General features: G+C 42.3%; 1 protein-coding gene across 4 annotated transcripts in view; it reads left to right on the top strand.

Moving 5' to 3' along the window:
* CDH5 (cadherin 5) overlaps positions 1–21,167 on the top strand; it is a 55,184-nt gene that overhangs the window by 11,353 nt on the left and 22,664 nt on the right. The window contains exons 2-4 of one of the 4 annotated variants that reach the window (XM_020805884.3): positions 10,577–10,641; positions 16,903–17,117; positions 20,406–20,694. In XM_020805884.3, coding sequence (XP_020661543.3) covers positions 16,932–17,117; positions 20,406–20,694 — 475 coding nt within the window. In that variant the 5' untranslated portion in view covers positions 10,577–10,641; positions 16,903–16,931. The remainder of the gene's footprint in view (positions 1–10,576; positions 10,642–16,902; positions 17,118–20,405; positions 20,695–21,167) is intronic. The other 3 variants (XM_020805885.3, XM_020805886.3, XM_020805887.3) reach the window with 3 other exon arrangements.

Here is a 21,167-nt window from a genome sequence, read left to right as displayed (position 1 = left end):
CCCTGTTCTTTGATCTGCATCTCGACTGGCCAGGAGCACCTCTGCCTTGTCTGGATTGCATTTCAGTTTATTCACACTCATCCAATCCATTACTGACACCAGACGCTGGTTTAGAACCAAAACAGCTTCCTTGGATCTAGATGGGAAGGAGAGGTGGAGTTGGATGTCATCAGCGTACAGTGATGCCTCGATTTACGAACTTAATCCGTTCCAGAAGATAGTCGTAACTCGAAATGATCGCACGTCGAGGCGCCACTGTACTGGTGACATCGAACACCCAAACTCAGGAAACCTCTCCCAGCAATTTCATGTAGATGTTAAAGAGCATAGGGAACAAAACAGATCCCTGAGAGACAACACAGGCCAAAGGCCAGGGTGTTGAACAGGATTCCCCCAGCACTACCCAGTGGGTTCTCCCCTCCAGGAAGGACCGGAGCCACTGTAAAACAATGCCTCCGAAGTCCCACCCAAGAGAGAGAGCCCATAAGGATACCATGGTTGATGGTATCAAAAGCCTCTGAGAGGTCCAGCAGGACTAACAGGGACACACTCCTTCTGTCTAGTTCCCGGCGTAGGTTGTCCACCAAGGTGATCAAAGCAGTCTCCATCCCATGACCAGGCCTGAAGCCAGATTGAAATGGATCTTGATAATCCATTTCATCCAGGAACTCCTGGAGCCGAGAAGCCATAACCTGTTCTAGCACCTTGCCCCAAAATGGGATATTAGAGACTGGCCAATACTGTGGGGTCCAAGGAAGGCTTTTTCAAAAATGATCTTATTAATACCTCCTTTAAGCATGCTGGGATGCTACATGCAAGGAGGCATTCACTACCCCTTGGACCCACTCAGCCATTCTCTCACAAGGGTCCAGGAGACAAGGGGTAGCCTTCACCTCTCCAAGGATCCTGTCCACATCATCAGGCTGCAAAAACTGAAACTTATCCATCAACACCAGACAAGCAGGACCTATAGTTACATCTACAAAACTGTTTTAACTGCAACATCAAGGTCAGAGCAGATCCAAGTGATTTTGCCTGCAAAATGCTGTGCAGATTTTTCACAGTGAGCTACCAAGTGGTCAACACTGTATTCCTGTGGGCCATGATATAAGAGGTCCTTGATCACTCAGAAGAGCTCCACTGAACAACTTGTGCAGACGCAATGGTGGCAGCGAAGAATGCCACGGAATAGGCCTTCCGATGTGTTTGGTCAGATTCACTCCACCATCGTCACTCTAGTCTCCATCCCATTCACTTCCCACTTCCAGGGGACTAGTCTGGCTTTACTTTGTAGGAGGGAACGCTTAGGAGTAATTGTGTCAACTGCCCTGACCATTTCCCCATTCCCGAGGTCATAGGCATCCTTCAGTCTCGAGAGACTTTGGTAACATGCTCTGTATCGAGAAGTGTCCTCTCCAGAGCATGAAGTCTGGGTAAAGTAGTATGGAGAATAGGCTGTTACCCACGCAGCAAATCCCCACTCTCCATGTTGCTGAAATGGTCCAATGGAAAGGCAAGAGCCAATACAACTGGTTCCAGCAACGTTGCAGGAGTTGGCAGAACGACACAAACTGCCCTTGGGACTCCAGAGGTCAAGCAGGGCTTCAACAGAATTGCCTGCTGAGGCAACAGGAAATGCCTCGAGAGCCATCAGGAAAGCATCTGCATCCATCAGCCTCCTGGAGCAAATCATCTTAATTGGAAGTCAGCCCCAGAGAGGCTGACTTCCAGTAAGTTTCAACCCCACCAGATGATGATCTGACCAGGAGAATGGACGTTCCTCCACACCCAGATCATCAATCCCAGTACAGAAAACCAGGTCAAAAGTGTGTCCTGCAGCATGAATGGGGGGAGAAACCATTTGAGATGGACCCATGGTTGTTATGGAGGAGGTGCTGAGCCACTCCTGACAAAGCTGCCTCGGCATGGATGTTGACGTCCCCCAGCACAAAAAGCCGAGGAGACCCCAACACCACCCCCAAGACCAGCTCAGTAAGTTCGGACATGGACATTATTGAGTACCCCAACAGAATTTGTCCCGAGCTCCCACTTTCAAATACACACATGAGGAATGTGGCACCTGGGGATGATGATAGAATCACAATAGACCACTGCATCTCCACCTCCTCCTCCCCCCCCCCCGCCCCAGGTCATGCTTTCTGCTGCTCAGAGAACCCTGGTAGACAAAGCTGGGTGAGACTGGCACCCCCAACCTCATCCAGCCAAATCGCTGTTCTACAAACCAGATTGGCCTCTTCATCCAGGATCAAGTCCCAGATGGCTGTTGTTTTTTTTCCATTTACTGATCTGCCATTAGTAGCAGCAGTTTCAGCCTAGGGGCCTATCCTCACAGCTATCAAAGTTATCTAAGTTTGGGGACAGCTTAGGGGCAACCAATATCTTCTTCTCCTTCTCTTTCACATGGTGCTGTGAGTGCAGTCCCCCACCATGTCTCCCCCTGCCCTGAGCAACTCCAACAGCTGCTCCCTGGTTCCCCCCCCCCCCAGCATTGTCTTTCCCACCAAACACATCCCTCCACAAGCAGACAGAGATTAAATTAACTGCTTCCCCCACCCCTAGAGCTGGCAGGAACTGAGAAGAATATCATAAAAAGCTAAAACGAGAGGGCATGATTTGGGAAGGTTGTGCTGTTTTTTTAGAAAATACAGGGAGGAAGGACTACAAAAAGAAGGAGATGCTGAAAGGGTGGTTGCAGAGATCTCTTGGTGGCTGGGAATCTGGTTCCATGGGTTGACTCCTCCTGCAGCTCCCAGTGCAATGCTGTGTGCTCACTTGATGCAACACAAAGGCACTACCTCTGCAGTTCAAGCTCTTCTTATACCTGCAAGCAAGTAGGCATCCTTCAGTGTCAAGAGACTATGGTATCGTGCTCTGTATGGAGGCCTTGGAACAGCGTCTAGAGTGGCTGAGAAGGCCAATTCGAGAGGGACCATCCCTTCCACACTGAGCTGATGCCAATGCTTCTTACACCCGCAAGCAAAGGGAAGACTATAAACAGATGGGAATCCAGGTCTTGTCAACGTCCCTCCTTATCCTTCCCACAACAGGCTGCCTTGTCCTTCTGCAGCTGAAGTTCTTCTTATACCTACAGACAGGAAGAAGACATTAAACATCAAAAGGAATAAGAAAGCCATTGTTCTGCCAACAGGGTGTGTAGCAGCTCTTCGTTCTGCCCTATAGCCACCCCAAAAGTACCCCAATTCAGTTCATTTTTGCATGTTTTTCTGAAAATAGTCCACATCCTTAGGCATAGCCCCAGCAACAATTAAAAGACACATAATTCCCCTGTCAAACTACTATGCCATCACTACTCCAACATTTTCCTCAAAGAAAATTAAACAAAACAATGTATGACATCACTGGTCTCAATTCAAAATGTCCAAAATTTAATTCCCAGATTTTCTTTCTTTCTTTTTTCTTAACAAAACCCAAACATCTGGACAAGACCCTCTTTAATATCTGCCAGTTCAGTTTCTCGGAATCATAGGAAATGCCAAGATGATGGCTATCGGCCTTAGTATTTGCTCAGAGTACATCCATCTATTGTTTCTGTCCCAAGGTAGGAAGAAGTGGGGGTCTTAGACGTTGCATGATTTCTCTTTCTTCTGCCATCTGCAGGAAGCCAGCCATCTGGCCATTCCAGTGTCACCCCCCCCACTTCCGAGACAGCTCATTCCATGGAAACCTCCTGAACAGCACACAGCTTAAACTGAACTCAGCTGCATATGGGCATGCTTGGTGTCATGAAGTGCAGTCCCTACATCATTTCCTCTTCAACAACATTTGCAAATCCAGATAGCGGACTGACTGTTTCAATATTTTCCCCAGAACAGCATAGAATGACCTCAATCAGAGGAAGGCAACATCTGTCCCTCCACATGTTGTTGGTACGCAGTTCCCAACAACCTTAGCCAGCAAGGCTAATAGTGAGGAATCCTGGAAGGTCCAATCCCACCATATCTGTAAAGCTGCATTTTGCCTTCCTTTGATCTAGCTGGAAGGGATCTTGGAGATCATCCGGTCAAATTCCTACTCAATGCAAGGTGTGCAATGCAGGCTGCAAATCGAACATCCCTGAGAGTTGACCACCATTCAAGGTCTTTGAAGGAGAGGCCACTGCCTCCCAAGGAAGTCGGTTCATCAGTCCAATAGTTCTGACAGTAAAATAGCTTATGTACAAATAAATTCTGGTGCCCTGCAACTTTCCGGCCGCTGGTTCTAGTCCTGCCCTCTGGAGCAACAAAAAACAAGTGTGCTCCTTCCTCTCCACCCACTGGCAGAGAACCAGTTGTAAGCCATTTATAAAAGTAATTCCTGCTGCTGACCTTAGCGTGCACTATGTAGTCCACAACACAGTCCAGTGCCTGCCAAAGTGAACTCCAAGTGGGTGGAGAGGCAGAAGAATTTCATTTCAACAGCAGCCCAGGACTCATAAACCTTTGGCTGTTGCCTTCAGCCGTCTTCAACCACCTCTGTTCAAACTGTAAATATTATGAGTTCATTCCCAATGGTGTCATCCATGCCAAGATATCCTACTCAGCATTTATTCTGTTAATTAAATGAACCTGAAGTGGTTTCCACTGAAACAATAAGAACTATAGGAAAGTTGAAAACCACAAACACCCATGTTTTGTCCAATGTGCTAATAAACTCTGCCAGGATCAGAACATGAAATATTTTTTTAAAAAAGATCTCATTGTCGTGTTCATGACTTTCTGGTAATCCAGTTGCTGTTATTGTTGTCATTCTTCTCTTTGTGGGAGTAATCCTTTGCATTCCACATTATTAATAAGTTGCATTGCCAGCACACTAGAGAAATAGAGCAGAATTCAGCTCTCTCTAGTGGCTAATCCTGATACAGGGCCCTGAAATACCTAGAAAAGCACAAAAGCCTAAATAAAACAATATTTCCCTTGCCACTTACAATGGACAACAGAGTGGCATGAAATTTGAAAAATGAATGTCAAAAATGTGTCCAAGATAACTTAAAGTTCCCTTTAAAATTCAAACAAGTTACTTTCTCAGTAACTTCTACTTTTGAAACAAAGTGTATTTGCAAAATATTTACTTTTGAAAAGGCTACTCATTGCATAAAAAATGTTACATTATTGCATGGCTTTTCAAGTCCCTTAGCTCTATTATCATCCAAAAAAGTTACTAGTTACAAGTAACAATATTTTTGGTAAATTTAATTTGAAAGTTAAATTGTCATTTAAATCATGTTGCTTAGTTGTTAAGCTGTGTCCGACTCTTTGTGACCCCACGGACCAGAGCACACCAGGCCCTCCTATCTTCCACTGCCTCCCAGAGATGGGTCAAATTCATGTCGGTAGCTTCGATGACCCTGTCCAACCATCTCGTCTTCTGTCGTCCCCTTCTCCTCTTGCCTTCACACTTTCCCAACATCAGGGGCTTTTCCAGGGAGTCTTCTCTTTTCATCACATGGCCAAAGTATTGGAGCCTCAGCTTCAGGATCTGTCCTTCTGGTGAGCACTCAGGGTTGATTTCTTCCAAAATGGATAGGTTTGTTTAAATTAAATTATCACATAACACAGAAAGGCTTGATTTGTTTATGTGATTTAACCCCTACACACAAAGAAGTGCATTCTCATGTACTATAGCTCTAATGCATATTTTTCACAACCACTTTGTCCAGATTGAATCTACTTCCATAATCTTTTATTCATTGTCACTTCCAATATCTGAAAGTATGCATTTAAGATAGATAATGGCTAAATTGTGTCTAAAGAGAATTGCAATCACTAAAGTTGCCACTCAGAAGGAGACATCATCCCTCAAGGAAACTGTTGAAAACAACTGTGAAGATTTTAATAGGACTGTATCTCTTAATTAATATTTTTTTAAAAAAAACTGTGTATAGGACAATATATTCCATCACATGAAAGATGTAGATGGATTCATGCACCAAGAAGGCAGGACAAGACACAGCTTCCTGTGGTATTGAATGTCTTTGCCACCATATCAAAAGGCCTTGGAGTTGGTTTATTTTTCTCAGCTTACCATAATTCTCTCCCTGGAAGCTCCAGTTCTTACAAGAGTAACAGCAGTATCTGAGCACCCTTATTGAACTATTTTGCCAAAGATTCTTTGGGAGGGAAGCCAGGGTGTAAATATGATATAAGAGTGTCAAAATGACCTAAGGAATAGCACAGATATGACTCAACACTCCGGTGTCTTCCAAGTGTCTTCCATCAACCTTTGCAGTCCTTCAAGCTTTGTTCAACCATGTCTGGTCAGGTTACCTGCCCACAAAATCAGAGGACGGCTGGCCAAGCATCCTACTTCACAGCAACTAGCTCTGTCTTGCAAGGACAGCTAGAGGCCCCGGGCTACTCCTGCCATGAGGCAGAATGAAGGGGCTACCTCAGGCAGTGGATATTGCGTGTCATGAAAAGGCAGGAAATGGTTAGTGGCTTTATTTCCTTTTTTACACTTTCACCTTCAGGGATGGGCTGAGTGCTAATGGGATTTGGTGTCACGTGTCAAAATAATATTGCTAGCTTTGATATTATGCCTCTTGTCTGGGTCAGGAAGGTTCATATTCTGACTCAGACAGCTAAATGTTGGCCTTGTGGATCATGGTCTTCTATTTGAAAATGGCTTTTTTCTCCAGGACTGTCTTGTTTAAAGCTTGCCAACCAGAGAGGAGAGCAGGGACATGTTGTGCCTCAAGAGTAAAGCCCAGGTCAGCAGACTGAGCATGTACACACGTCACCTGGACAGTCTTCCTCTCCAGCAAGGGGGGTACTGAGTTCCTGTTTAAGTCATACTTGTTATTCTTAAATTTGTTCATATAAATATAAATTAACATGTGCAAATGTATGCTAATCTGTGCTGTGGTCAGTAAAAGATGCTCAGTCCTTGCTGTTGGCTTTCCTCCATCCCACCTGATCATCATTAGGGATTGGACTTTCACGTTGACCCAGATGGAGAAGAACATCAAAGAGACCCTTTCTTTGAGTCTAGGCTTTATGACAGATAGAGTGTGAAATACAAAAGATTTGGGATTTTGAAAGAAAGGTTCACAAACATTACAAATTTCTTCCATGTTTCATATTCCAGATTGCCCTGCTTTTATTTTGTTTTGTTATTTTATTTTATTTTACTATTCATTGTTGTTTGGAGGAATTCCCCCCCCATTCCCCGATTTCCTTTATTGTTTCCTAGAGTGCCTGGCTGCCCAGCCTTTCCCTGTTGGACGCCTTTCTGTGCTGCTGGATTGAAGCTATCAAACTAATAGAAGGGAGAACTCTCTCCCCAAGCCTCCCCCCCCCCATATTTTCAAGTTAGGAAGGTGTGATAATATCGCCCTTAGTAAATTGTGTATGTTTTATTTTGATTAGGATCATGATGATGATTTCTCTTTCTCATCTGTATTATTTAATGCTGATGAATTAATGGAGAGGAGAATGTGATGATAAATGTGAACTTTAAAATACGTACTATGAATGCCTGCATAGGTCTGTGGATGACTGACTTTTCCCCTGTACAGTTGTTGTTATCCATTTTGGTGTGGATGGTTTTCTCTTGCCTTGTCCCCACTTTTTCGACTTATTTTGAGGATTCTGTAGGGCTTAATTGGGTCTAGCACTAGAAACCAGAAGGGGAAATCTGAAAAGAACAAAAGAGCAAAAAAAAGGCTCTGGTACTTTTTGGTTTCCCGAAAGGGCCTGTTACCAAAAGAACCTAAAACTAAAAGGGGAGCCCCATAAAAGGCTGTGAAATAAAATAAATCCTGAAGTTCCCCCCCCCCGAACATCCCCATTCGCCGGACCAAGAGGGACAAGAGGGAGATGGAGCAGCCACCATCACTGGTTTTGCACACACTCTAGGTAGTTTGGTGACTTGATCCCAAGCAGGGAGAGGAAGAAAACGGGCAGTACTAATAGCAGCAAGGAAGATGTTCAAACTGGATATTAAGTTTAGTGTGTATTCCTGGTAGTTAACTTGCTTTTCTTTGCCACAATGAAATCTACCCAGAACTACATGCCTCCGTGAACAGACCTACATATTAGGCCTGTCTTTATTTTTCAGTGGCTAATCACAAATAAAACATGTTAATACCTAAGTGAAGAAGATCAGGTGCTTTGGCAAACTGGTACCTTTCACCACATGGGAAAGCATCTCAGCAAGAAAACACAATAAATGTACGATCTGGTGTCACCTTAAGAGCATCTTGCTCACTTGGAGCCATTGCTTCCTGCCCTTCCCTTTTATTCGTTTCTTTTTCCACTCTAGTCATTGCCTACATGCCCAGAGCTTGCAAGTTAATTTGCAGAAGTAATTAGTTACACTTTCAAAGCCCCTCAAAAGTAGTTCATTGGCAAGACTGCATGCACACACAAAAATCTCTCTCCAATCTGAATGACACTTGTCCCATATTTTTAGCATCCTAACACCATCTGTGAAAGATCCTCTGCCATTGCTGCTCAGGAGTTGCCCTCCAGATTATTTCTTTAACCCCCGCATCAGCATTGGAGGTATCCGTTCTCTTTTGCTGACGCCACCATTATTCCTGATGAAGGTGGAGTTCGATGCCTCGGTTATTCGTATTCTGTCTTGGGTGACTCTTCTAGGAGTCCAGGATCATAACAGAGCCTAGCCTCTTGACAGGATTGCTTTTGGCTTCTCAACCCCCTCGCGACATTCATGTGTGCATCTAAGAAGGGGCTGGATTGATTTCCTAAAGAAAGCCACAGCTTTGAGTTTACAATCACTGAACACATCACTCTCTCACAGGGTCATCGTAAGTGGGAAGCAACTTCTAGAGCGTATTTGGAATAAATACTTTAAAATGGCACATTTAAAAAAATGTTTTAGGAACCATACCCGTTGCTTCTTGAATGGTTGTATACCATTGCCAAAGTGTCTCTGTAGCCCATATCATGATAAATTACTTCAGCCTGCAGGAAGGGTGGTAGTGTTCCTGATTTTGCAGCTGCTAGGAGACTTGAGCTGCATACCGAATATGTGAAACATATAAGATTCTTCGGACTGTACTCATTATGTGGGGAAAGTACTAACGCCCCTTTGTGTACAGTTTCCTTCTGAGATGAAGATGAGCCAGAAGCTTCATTTAATCTGGCACGACTGAAGACATTCACTGTTGGGCACTGGCCAAAAAAAAAAAAAAAAAAAATAGCACTGGAGAAATCCCATTTTGTAAATCCCATTATATTTTTTTTTTTTGTTAATTCCAGTTCAGTGGTGAACTTCATAGAAAAGCTGGCAGCGAATTTGAATTGCTACAGGTTCCAACTGCATGTTGAATTCAGTTAATATAGTCAGCACCAGATGGTCTGGTTTTGGTTACAATTACCTTACAATATGGGTATTGTCATTTTATTTTATTTTATTTCTATGCCTACTTTTTCCCATCAGAGGGATCCAGTGTAACTAAAAACAAGTACAAATATAAGCACCATAATATTTTTTAAAAAAAAAATCTTGTGCATAACATTTGAAAAATAATTAGGTATGTTTAGCCTTGGAAAAAGAAGATTGAGGGGGGATACGATAGCACTTTTTAAAGGGTGTCATACCCAGAGACCTTTGGGTAGAGTGGGTGGCATATAAGCTAAACAGACAGACAGACAGACAGACAGACAGACAGACAGACAGACAGACAGGAGGGGCAAAGTGCAGGGCATGCAACAATGGGCTCAAGTTAAAGGAAGCCAGATTTCGGTTGCATAGCATGAAAGAACATCCTAACTGTTAGAGCAGTACAACAGTGGAACTAGTTACCTCGGGAGTTGGTGAGCGCTCCAACATTGGAGTCATTCAAGAAAAAATTAGAGGCAGATATGCTTTGATTGCATTCCTGCATTGGGCAGAGGGTAGGACTTGATGGCCTTGTAGGCCCTTTCCAACTTCACGTTTCTATGATTCTATGATATGAAATGAAATTTGCAAGTAAATACTATATTAAGGCACTTGAAAAATTGATACTGTACTTTAAGATACCTCAGTGAGGAATATTAAAGCCTCATGAGTTTGCATCCTTACAAGCAAAAGCTCTCCTGCCCCCCTGCACAAGTAATTTCAACAAAATGGTTCTACTGTTCTTTTCTTTTAAGAAGTAAAGTTTGCACATGTGTGCACACACATGTATGCACACACATGTGCACACAGTAAGCAAATGAGAACAGGCTGAACATTAAGAAAGATACAAATAATCCATCCAGTGCTTTAAATTCTAAAACAAAGCACTGATGAAACTGGTTTGAACAATTTGCATAATTGCACATATTGCTCAATTTTGTGCAAAATTGAGCAATTATGTGTAAAACACCTTTCTTAGCAACATGACATTAATACAAGATAAGGTCCTTACCAAAATCTAAATTCTTTTTTTATCTTCAGATGGAGAATGACAGGGTTATCAAGTTCAAGTTTCTTACCAAAAACAGGGATAAGGGAAGGGAAATGAACCAAGGTGCCCTGGATTTTTTTGTACATGCTGTGAGAATTTTAAAAATGCACCATCAAGCATTTTACAGATTGAACTAAACTGAACATTTGTTGCTTGCAGGACTAAAAGCCACTGATATAACCAGTTCTGAGACAATTCTCTAGCAAAAGCAGCAAGCAGCTCAGGTATCACTGGTTTTCTCTAAAATATTTCCTATTTTAACTCGCTTAAATGTGCTTCTTATATGGAGAAAACTGCCTGAAAGCATGCATTCTTAAGGTAGGACTGGCATTTTTTGGAGTCAAAATATAGAAACCAATATCTTAGATGTATATAGGTAGATTTGCAACTTAATGACTCCTGAGGACTGGATGGTATATTCTAGATGGGTTTTTTTACAGCAAGTGATAACCAGTTATCCAGAAACACCTTGTGCAGAGCTAGAGGGGGAAACTGAGAGTAGAGCACAGTAGATGGATACAGGAATTACTAATTGTTTGGGAAACATGATGTCTATAGAATCTTCCATTGTCTAGCAATGATAAAGAGTGGGTGTACCCTGTTTGCGAGGTATAAGGCGGCTTGCATAAATTGCTTTTTTTTTTTGGACTACAAGTCTCAAAATCCACCAAGCTCCTATACCAGTTGCCATGCCAAGCAAGGAATCTGGGAATTATAGTCCAAAAAAGGACCTTTTTCTGAGTTTTCCCTAAAGAATCAAGGACTTTTCAAGATTCTTCATCTGCTTCCTATTTTGCTGACAATGATGAAAGAAGATATTATATAGTTCAAATGTCTAGAAACTCCAGAATGTGAATGTTTATGTGTTTTTTCAGGGGTGGTTTGCTTGCTTGCTTGCTTGCTTGCTTGCTTGCTTGCTTGCTTGCTTGCTTGCTTGCTTGCTTGCTTGCTTGCTTGCTTGCTTGCTTGTTGCTGAAGGAACTCCTCTAAGGAAATAAAATATAATACATGTTGCTTCATTCCTCTTGTAAATGCATATTGAATCTTGGGAATAATATAGTGGAGAGGAGGGGTTGAATGTCTTGGCCCTCCAGCTCTCATTGGAGGGCCAAGATCCAGAGCCTACAGCCTGTATGAGAGATTGCGGGAGTTATCACCCAACAGCAAAGTGCCAGATAAAAGTATATGATATAGATACTGTATAGATATTCTGAAAATATAAAATATTTGTATTGAAATATAACAGTCTGGCCATATTTTAATACTCATAATAAATTATGGTTAGTTTCAAAAACATGACAACATTTCATGTGTTTCCCCAAAAATAAGGCGGGGTCTTATATTAATTTTTGCTCCAAGAAACACATTAGGGCTTATTTTCAGGGGATGTTTTATTTTTTTCATGTACAACCATCTACATTGATTTAAATACAGTCATGTCATCTTCTGGTTGCTGCACAAGGGTGGAGGGCGGAGTTTCACTGAACTGGAGCTTATTTTTGGAGTAGGGCCTATATGAGGACCATCCTGAAAAATCATACTAGGGCTAATGTTCAGATTAGGTCTTATTTTGGGGGAAACAGGGTAAGTTAATTTCCAGTTTCACTGAACAAACGGTACAGAGGAACACGCTGATCCACCAGTTCTGAAGTAAGTCAAGAGACAAACTTATCCTATCTGGTGACACCAAGTCTGCTGAAAAAGCTGTCAGAGGAAATGAAACCACTTCTGTTTGGGGAAACACTGCCTGTACATTGAATTGAAAACGAATGTGTGAAACAGATGTGCTGTTGCCTGTAAGTGTTCTTCCTGCTATGTCAGTGATAAACTCTTTAATGGCAGTTTGGGTAGGGATCTTTCCGTTTCCACAGCTTCAGAATTAATTAGCACGCAACTCTCTCAGGAAATGGACATGCGTGAAGCAATGTTTAAGGAGAAAGGTGGGCTAAACCTATTTTAAATAAATAAATAATAAAATAAAGTAGCCAGAAGCGCCAGAGAGTTGATGAGGCAGAATTCAGAGACTGCCACTGCTGCCCCCCAAAATCTGCCACCTGAGGCAGTACCCTCACTTGGCCCAAGGATAGAGCTGACCTCAAGCTGTGGCAGTTCAACATTGTCCCCTCCCCTTTCTTCAAAGTTACTGCTTTAGCCGCTCTGAGCATGTATAGAGCTCTTTGCTGGCATGGGTGAACTGCAGTAGCTTGACCCCTATGGGCCCAAACAGATGTGACGCTGAATGTACTGTATAAATACATTTTATATTTATTTATTTAAAATATTTTTATCCCACCTTGATCCTTAAAAGGACCCAAGGCAGCTTGCATCATTAAAACACAGCATTAAAAAGCTAAAACAGTAAGTATACAGATATCAAAAAAGAAATTAAACAAGTATTATATTAAAATGGTAAATAAAATCAACGTTAAAACACATTTAAATCAACAGAGCACAACCATTCATTTCAAAACCTCTCTCAGCCCACCAGTTATTAAAGGAAAGCCTGCCTAAACAGAAAGGTCTTGGCCTGCTTGCAGAAGGAAAGCAAAGATGGGGCCAGCCAGGCTTCCAATGGGAGGGAGTTCCAGAATCTGGGAGCAGCCAAAGATAAGGCCCTCTCTTGTGTTCAGGTTTTAAATTAAAACATTCTAAACGGCTTGGGTCCAGTCTATCTAAAAGATTGCATCTTCCTCTATGAGCCTGCCTGAACATTAAGATCATCAGGGAAGGCCTTCCCCTTAGTCCCACCACCCTCATAGGCATGCTTGGTGGGGCCACGGAAGAAGGCCTTCTCTGTTTCCAGGAATGGGCACAGCCGGCACACTCGTTTTAACTGTGCAAATGCACACCTGGCCACTGCCAGAACCTGGGCATCCAGGCTCAGAGATGAATCCAGGAGCACCTCCACGCACTGGGTTTTCAGAAGGAGGGCAACCCCAACCAGCACCCTAACTCTATTTCTTGCTCTGGCTTTCAACTGACCAGGAGCACATCTGTCTTGTCTGAATTAGGTTTCAGTTTATTCACCCTCATTCAGTCCATGACGGACACCAGACATGGATCTAGAGAAGTGGTTCCCAGCCTTGGGTCCCAAGATGTCTCTGGATTAAAACTCTCAGAAGCCTTCACCATGAGCTGTGGTGACCAGGGTTTCTGAGAGTTGTAGTCCAAGGTTGGGAACCACTGCTCCAGACTGAAGACAGCTTCCTCGGATTGAGATGGAAAGGAGAGAGAGTTGGGTGTCATCTGGATACTAGTGACAACAAACTCCAAAACTCTCCCAGCAGTTTCATATCAATGTTAAATAGCATAGAGCAGTGGTTCTTACCTTTGTTACTCAGGTGTTTTTGAACTGCAACTCCCAGAAACCCCAGCCAGCAGAGCTGATGGTGAAGGCTTCTGGGAGTTGCAATCCAAAAACATCTGAGTAACAAAGGTTAAGAACCAGTGGCATAGAGGACATAGACAATGTGGAGGAAGATGATATATAACATCTACTATACAACACCTTCCTCCAGATAATCTGCTTGAGAACTGTTATCTTCTCTCTTTCCCTTGCAGTATCCATGAGGTAATTTTCTGTGATAGTCTCCCATTTCTAGAATCCCCTTGCCCTGGAGCTCCAAACGGCATTTAACAAATCAGTCATAGCACCTCATTTTCATTAGGTTTTTTACCCCTTCTGAATTCTGGTTGATGTGAATGTCATTTATTATTGACTGTTTACATACCACATACAGTATGTCTCGTGTTTTCCTGCTTCCCTCTGATCTCCTTAGGGAGGAAGAACTGGATATAAATTATTTTGGCTAAATAAACAGAGATGCTGGATTAAATTTACTCCATTGTATATCCATTCTTCTCTTTCAGTTTCCAAAAAAATATTGCTCCATATATAGAAAGAATAAGGTAGTTTCAATGACATCTTCAGAATGTTTTAGGTCTTACATCAAAAGAACAATGTGTTTTTTAAAAAATGCATCTATTGAGTGAAATTGCAGACTAACACATATTTCTTTCCTCTTGTCTGTCACTGCCATTTACCTCTCTAACAAAATGAGGCAGTGGAAGAGCAAGCTACCAACTTTGTGAGACTGTGTTTTCTCTGTAAGACTATATTTTGTCCTACAGATGTACGAAAATAGTGCTGTCCACTATACTAAAAACCACTGAGGGAAGGTCATTAGAAAATGTGGAGTGAAATGTCACCAGCGTTCTGATGACCCCCAGCTCCATTCCTTCCTGCTATCTAACACAAATGAAACTGTTGATGTCCATGAATATTGCCAGAGTTCAATAAGACACTAGATGAAGATGCACAAACTAGAATTAAGCTCTGCCAAGACAGTAGTGCCACTGGTTAGTAGCCAAGGCATTGACTCAGGCATTGGGATGCAGCCAGACTGTAAGAGGATGCACTTCTCTAAAATCCAAAGACACTAAACAAAACAAAACAATAAGAAAAAGAAGAAAAAGACAAAAATGTGGAACTTTAAATACTATTATATTTTAATGTGACCTTTCATGGACAAGTAAACTTCATCAGACATGGGAAAAAATGAAATGCTGGATGAAATACCAATTACACAAGTAAAACATACTAAATATTCATTGGCTTAAAGAGTCTTGACTATTTGGTTACATCTTGCAGTGCTTTGTGGCCTATGTTTGGTGTTAGGCTGTAAACATTCTTCCAGGAGACAGCAAATAGATGACAGCCATGTGCAAATGGGAGGGATGATAAGAAGTATGGGTGGGGATTGGAGACTGTTAAAAACTAAAGTGGGGAAGAGTAAAAGAAGGTTGCAGAGGAACCACATGTGTTAATGTAGGTAATCATGACAGCTTTTACTTTTGAGCCTCTTGATGAGAGATTGGCCCGGTAATTGTGAATAAAACAACAGTGGCAGTAAATATTACATTTGGTAATGACTTAAGAAATCTAGGCTTATATCCAGGGCAGTTATGTGGGTATCCATCATACATATAAATTCTTCTAAGACGAGGCTCATAGTATGGGAAAGTTGTGTTGTTGTTGTTGTTGCTTTGTTTTGTTTTGTTTTTGCACTGTCCATGAACCTCCAGGCAGCAGCAGTATCAAGGACTGGTTTTGCATAACTCTTGTTAGTGTGCCAGCTATGACTTTTCAGGGGTCCACCCTACGGCCACTCAAATCCAGGTTCCAGTGTGCCCTATGTGGAAGAGCACCCAACAACCTAAGTTGGTGAAATATGGGGCATCTAGTTTGCTTATTGGTGCATGGTATCTAGATCATATGGCGATAATACTGAAAGACCAGCAATGGCAGCCAGCGGCTTTCTGTGCCACCATCAAGGTGTTAGTTTCATTTTCAAAGTCCCAAACAGCTCAACACTAGCCTTCTAAAGAATTGCCTATCTCATTAGGAACCTGTTGAGATGTTAAGATCTTGAAGTCAGGTCATCTTAAGAGTACCACCTCCTGCAGCAAACGGTTGGCCCAGAATGTGGGAGAAGAATTTCTCTTGCTTTGTTCCAAGAGAAATTCTCCTGCATATCCCTCAGAATTGTGATCAGTTTCTGCTTTTGCAGCTTTTAGGACGGAACATCTCTTGAAAATGGCATTCTATATTGTTTTACTGATTTTTGTGACTCTTTAATTGATTTGATTGTTGGGATTTAAAAACTTTTATTCTTAAATATGTTTCATCTGTTTTCCATCTGTATGTTTCTTACTGGGGTGAGAAAACTTCAACATATCTCCCCCACTCCGGCGGCCTTGTATTGGCTACCTGTTTGTTTCTGCATTGATTTCATAGTATTAATGATGACATATAAAGCACTAAACGGTTTAGGACCTCAATATCTGGCGGAGTGCCTTCTCCTATCTAGATCTACCTGTATGCCTCGCTTTAGCCAGGAGGGGCGGCTGAGGGGCCTAACGCCGAGTGAGGCCCGAAGAGAAAGAGCAAGAAACCGAGCCTTCTTGGCAGTGGCCCCTCGGCTCTGGATCAATCTCCTCCCAGAAATTTGTCTGGCTCCCTCACTGGGCATTTTTGAGAGCCAACTTAAGACCTGGCTCTTCAGACAGGCCTTCCCTCCTGTCGATACCTAACTTATTTCGCCATCCTCTAGTGTAGTAATATTGTCGTTTTGTTTTATTTTAATACTGTTGTTAGCCGCCCAGAATAGACTTACATCTAAATGGGCGGGATATAAATTAAATAAATAAATAATAATATGTACTCCATTAGAACAGTGTTAATGATTGTTTTGAGCCTTAGTTTTCGGCCATGATTCAGAAGAGAGCAGATATATTTTGTCTTTGGATAAGTATAAAATATGGTGTAAGAAGATAGCAATTCATACTGGGGGCTTTGTGAACAAGGTCACTTGTCAGAAGAAGGTAGCTGATGAGGTTGGAGAAAACTGTGCTGCACAGTAAGATCTTCATTCGACGGCAAGACACTGAATATATTTTTAATAAGAATTTGTAATACTCTACAGGGCTTTCTAAGATCACCAGGCCAACAGAGATGTGGGGCTGCAGTTGCTTCATCCCTCTGCTTTTCTTGACGTTGGTGCTGGCTTGTGTACATGGAGATTTCTCAGTGTCTGCCTCCCATCACAATACCCATAAACGCATGAAGAGAGAGTGGGTATGGAATACCATGCACATTTCTGAAGAGCTTAATGGGACCCTGCCTCATCATGTTGGGAAGGTAAGGACAGAACTGGGAAGGCTCAGAGCTTGGAAATATTTCTTTAAAAAAAATAATTTTGTCTTGTTACTCAAAAATTCTGTCAGGACAAGCAATTTAAGGAAGAGGGAGTTATATCAATTTAAAATCAGTTCATTAGATTTACTCATTATAAGGTTGGAAAACATAGCATGTTACATCACTGAGTAGTTCATGTTACTTTTTTTTTTTGAGCTTACGATTGATGGCCAAATGGCACACAACTTGAAAAACTGCTGTCAAAATGTTTCTAAAATACCTTTTAATGCCCTTTTAAACTTTAAATTAGAAATACAGTGGTGCCTCGCTTAACGGCGATAATCCGTTAAATGAGGCACCGCTGTTAAAATCGCTATTAAGCTAAAACATCGTAAAGCGAAAATGAAAAGCCCATTGAAACGCATTGAAAACCTTTCAATGCATTCCAATGGGCTTAAAACTCACCGTCCAGCAAAGATCCTCCATACGGCGGCCATTTTCGGTGCCTGTATAGCGAGGAATCCGTTCCTAAACACAGCGGGGAGCCATTTTAATTACCCAGTGGCCATTTTGAAACTGCCGATCAGCTGTTAAAAAAACATTGTTTTGCGAAGAATCAGTTCCCGAAGCAGGGAACCAATCATCACAAAGTGAAAAATCCCTATTTAGACCATCGTTTTGCGATCGCAAAAGTGACCGCAAAAACATTGTCATGAAGCAGATTCGTTGTAATGCGGGGTAATCATAAAGTGGGGCATGACTGTAACTAGAAATTGGGATTCATTGCACCAGTAATGTAACTTTGTTCCAAGTCACCAAATTACTTTTAAAATTAAGTTCCTTTACACTTTCTTTACGCACATCCCCCCATGGGAAAAAAAACCCCTCACTAACAGTAGAAGGCTACCATCCAGAATACACCAGATCTTCTTCGATTTTGGAAGCCATGCAGGGTTAGGCCTAATTATTACTTGGATGGGATTCCACCCAGAATCTTCATGTAGGGCTAGGGAAGAATCCTGCCTTGAAACCCAGTGAATCATTCCTGAGAGTAGAGAACTAGATGGAACCAGGCTTGACTTGATATACGACATTTTCCTATATTCTTAGGTAGTTATGGTAATTGTAGCTTGTTTCTTCCACGTTATTGTTATAGCTTATTATGCATCTTTGGCCCAGAAGGCCAGAGCAAAACACACCGTAGGATAGCTCTCACGCCCTTCCTTATCTCAGCCTGCCAAGGCAGGGGGATTATTATAGGGATGCAGAAAGCTTGACAGCACCAGTCTTTCCCTTGCAGATGCAAAACATGACCTCGAAACAGCAATCAAATCTTGTAGTCTATGGGAAGCTTTCCATGCATTGAGGCTTCAAAGGACAAATCACATGATGCCAAGAATACGTCTTAGGCCCAGACTTACCATTTGGCACAGTAAGGCACCAGGTAGCAGATGTTGGAAGGCAGCAGCAGTAGTCCCCTGAACTCTTCACCTCTGATGGACACTATAGCCCTAGGTGCCAAATGGCCTCAACTAGCCAGCTGCCTTCGGGTGCAACGGAAGACGCTGTCTCATTGCCAGTGTGGCAATGAAATTCAACTGACATTCCAATTTGCTTCTGTTTGTGGAATGGGGAAGGTGCCATCTTGTACTATGCCTCAAGTAGCAAGACATTTTGGCACAGCCCTGTGAGGCATCGTGATATACCTGGGAGAGAAATCATGCTGCCGTTTTCCACATTGTGTGAGATCTAGAGGCCAAGCACACTTGCAGAACACCCCGTTTGGGTCAGCCAAATGTTAAACTCAAAAATCATTGTCAGTGGTTGGGTGTTGGTTTAGCTTTTGGCAACCAGAATGGCCCAGGTTTGATTTGTGACCGCTTAAATTAAATAGAAAACTTCTGCTGAGATGCTGAGGTGTTGGAGCCAGTTATAGCAGACAATGCGAGGCTAGATAAACAAATGGTGTAAGGCACCTTCTTTGGTTAAGTGGACCTTTTTATTTCTTGAGCAAACACAAAGAAGGCAGAGACTGATGTAGCTTTTGGAATATTGTTTGGACAATGTGCAGGCAAAAGTTTCCAAGTAAATGAAACATACAACATTACAGTTTTGGTATCACATATTTCTGTCTGTACAAATGGCTGTGGCTCTTTTGCAAAGCTTAGATGCATTTGTAGGACCAAACTTGGAAAATTACTTTCAGAAAGGAATGAATTAAAGATACAGAGAAGTATCTTCCCTATCTCCCTTGCATTTTGCTTCCCTTCTCCTCTCTGCTATTTCTAAGGCCTCGTTGGACAGCCACTTTGCTTTCTTGCATTTCCTTTTCTTTGGGATCGTTTTTGTTGCCGCCTCCTGTACAATGTTACGAGCCTCCATCCATAGTTCTTCAGGCACTCTGTCCACCAAATCGAGTTCCTTAAATCTGTTCTTCACTTCCACTGTGTATTCATAGGGGATTTGGTTTGAGAAACACTGCCAACATATTTCCCCCATGCTGGCCGCCTTGCATTGGCTGCCCATTTGTTTCTGCGTTTTCAAAGTTCTTATGATGACATATAAAGGCCTAAATGGTTTAGGATCTCATTATCTAGCAGAGCACTTTCTCCCATCCAGTTCTGCCAGAGTCACTCATTCCAGCCAGGCCGGGCAGCTGAGGGGCCTAGCGCCGAGGGAGGTCCAGAAAGAGAGAATGAGGAACAGGGCCTTCTCGGCAGTGGCCCCTCGCCTTTGGAACAACTTGCCAGTGGAGATCCACTTGGCTCCCTCTCTGGGTGTTTTCAGGAATAAGCTTAAAACCTGGCTATTTGGGCAGGCTTTCCCTCCTGCCATATCTTAATTTCTTAAACTTTGCCATCTTGGACTTATAATGTATGTTTTTGGTTTTATTGTTTTTAAATTTGTAAACTGCACAGAGTAGACCTTTGGTCTAGATAGACAGGATAGAAATACAATCAATCAATCAATCAATCAATCAACAAACAAACAAACAAACAAACAAATAAACTTAATATATTCCTACATAAGAAAACCTGATCTTTTAAAAAGTATGCACTCAGAGCCCTGAATGTAGATTGACAAATCTGTCACTCTAGTTTCTCCTGCATTCAGATTTTCAAAAAAAAAATCTCAATTTCTTTCTATTCCAAGTACAGTGACTTCTATTAATCCTATCCAAAAGAGCCTAGAGTGAAATTCTCACCCCTTCTTAGCTAGTTTCCTCCTTTCACCATATTGTTCCATGTTTGGGTTATAATTCTCACTTGCAGGCTTGATTCTTCATTTTAGATCAAATCAACCATACAGAATCCCAATGCAATGTATGTTATCGAAGGGGAAGGTGCCGGAACTTTATTCAGAGTTGATGACCGCACTGGAGATGTGGCTGCAAATGAAAGACTGGACCGGGAGAAGAAAGCCATATATCAGCTGAAAGCTCTAATCATTGATCGTAACAGCAAGAAGCCACTGGAGCCACCATCCATGTTTTACATCACAGTCCATGATGTTAATGACAATGCCCCAGTGTTTGAACAAAAAGTGTTTAACGGGTCTGTTGCAGAAATGTCACCACTTGGTAAGTTATTCTTGGCTTTTGGGGGGGGGGAATGTTGGAGTGTGTTTGCATGCAAGCCGAAAAAAATACTTAACAAAAAGCAAGAGGAGAAGAGCATAGATCAATCGAGTATTATAAGAAAACCATCTGCAGCTCTCTGTTGGGTTATAGTCAAGACATGCTGGAACCGACAAAGCTGCAAGCCCCACTCCTGGTGTGGAATTAAGGGCACATTCAGGTGGGGGAATTTGGAGTGGTCTGGTTTGCTTTTAGAAGTTTATTATCTTTAGTGCAGTGTATCATATCTCTCACTTGAGTGATCTTTCTGTTCATTCAGATCAATGTTTTTAATACAGTGAGAAGGATCCAGACAGGTCTTTGCCCCCTGTCCGATTAAGGATAGTCCCCTTCCTCACCTTCTCCTGCAGCCATCATTCAGCAGGGCATAGCAACTTTCTTTCTTTTTCTTGTTAGCTAAAGGAATTGACACAGCA

The sequence above is a fragment of the Pogona vitticeps genome, chromosome 10 (genome assembly GCF_051106095.1).
Source record: "Pogona vitticeps strain Pit_001003342236 chromosome 10, PviZW2.1, whole genome shotgun sequence".
Taxonomy (NCBI): Eukaryota; Metazoa; Chordata; class Lepidosauria; order Squamata; family Agamidae; genus Pogona; species Pogona vitticeps.
The sequence above is the reverse complement of the archived record's forward strand: the minus strand, read 5'-3'. Positions and strand labels throughout refer to the sequence as shown.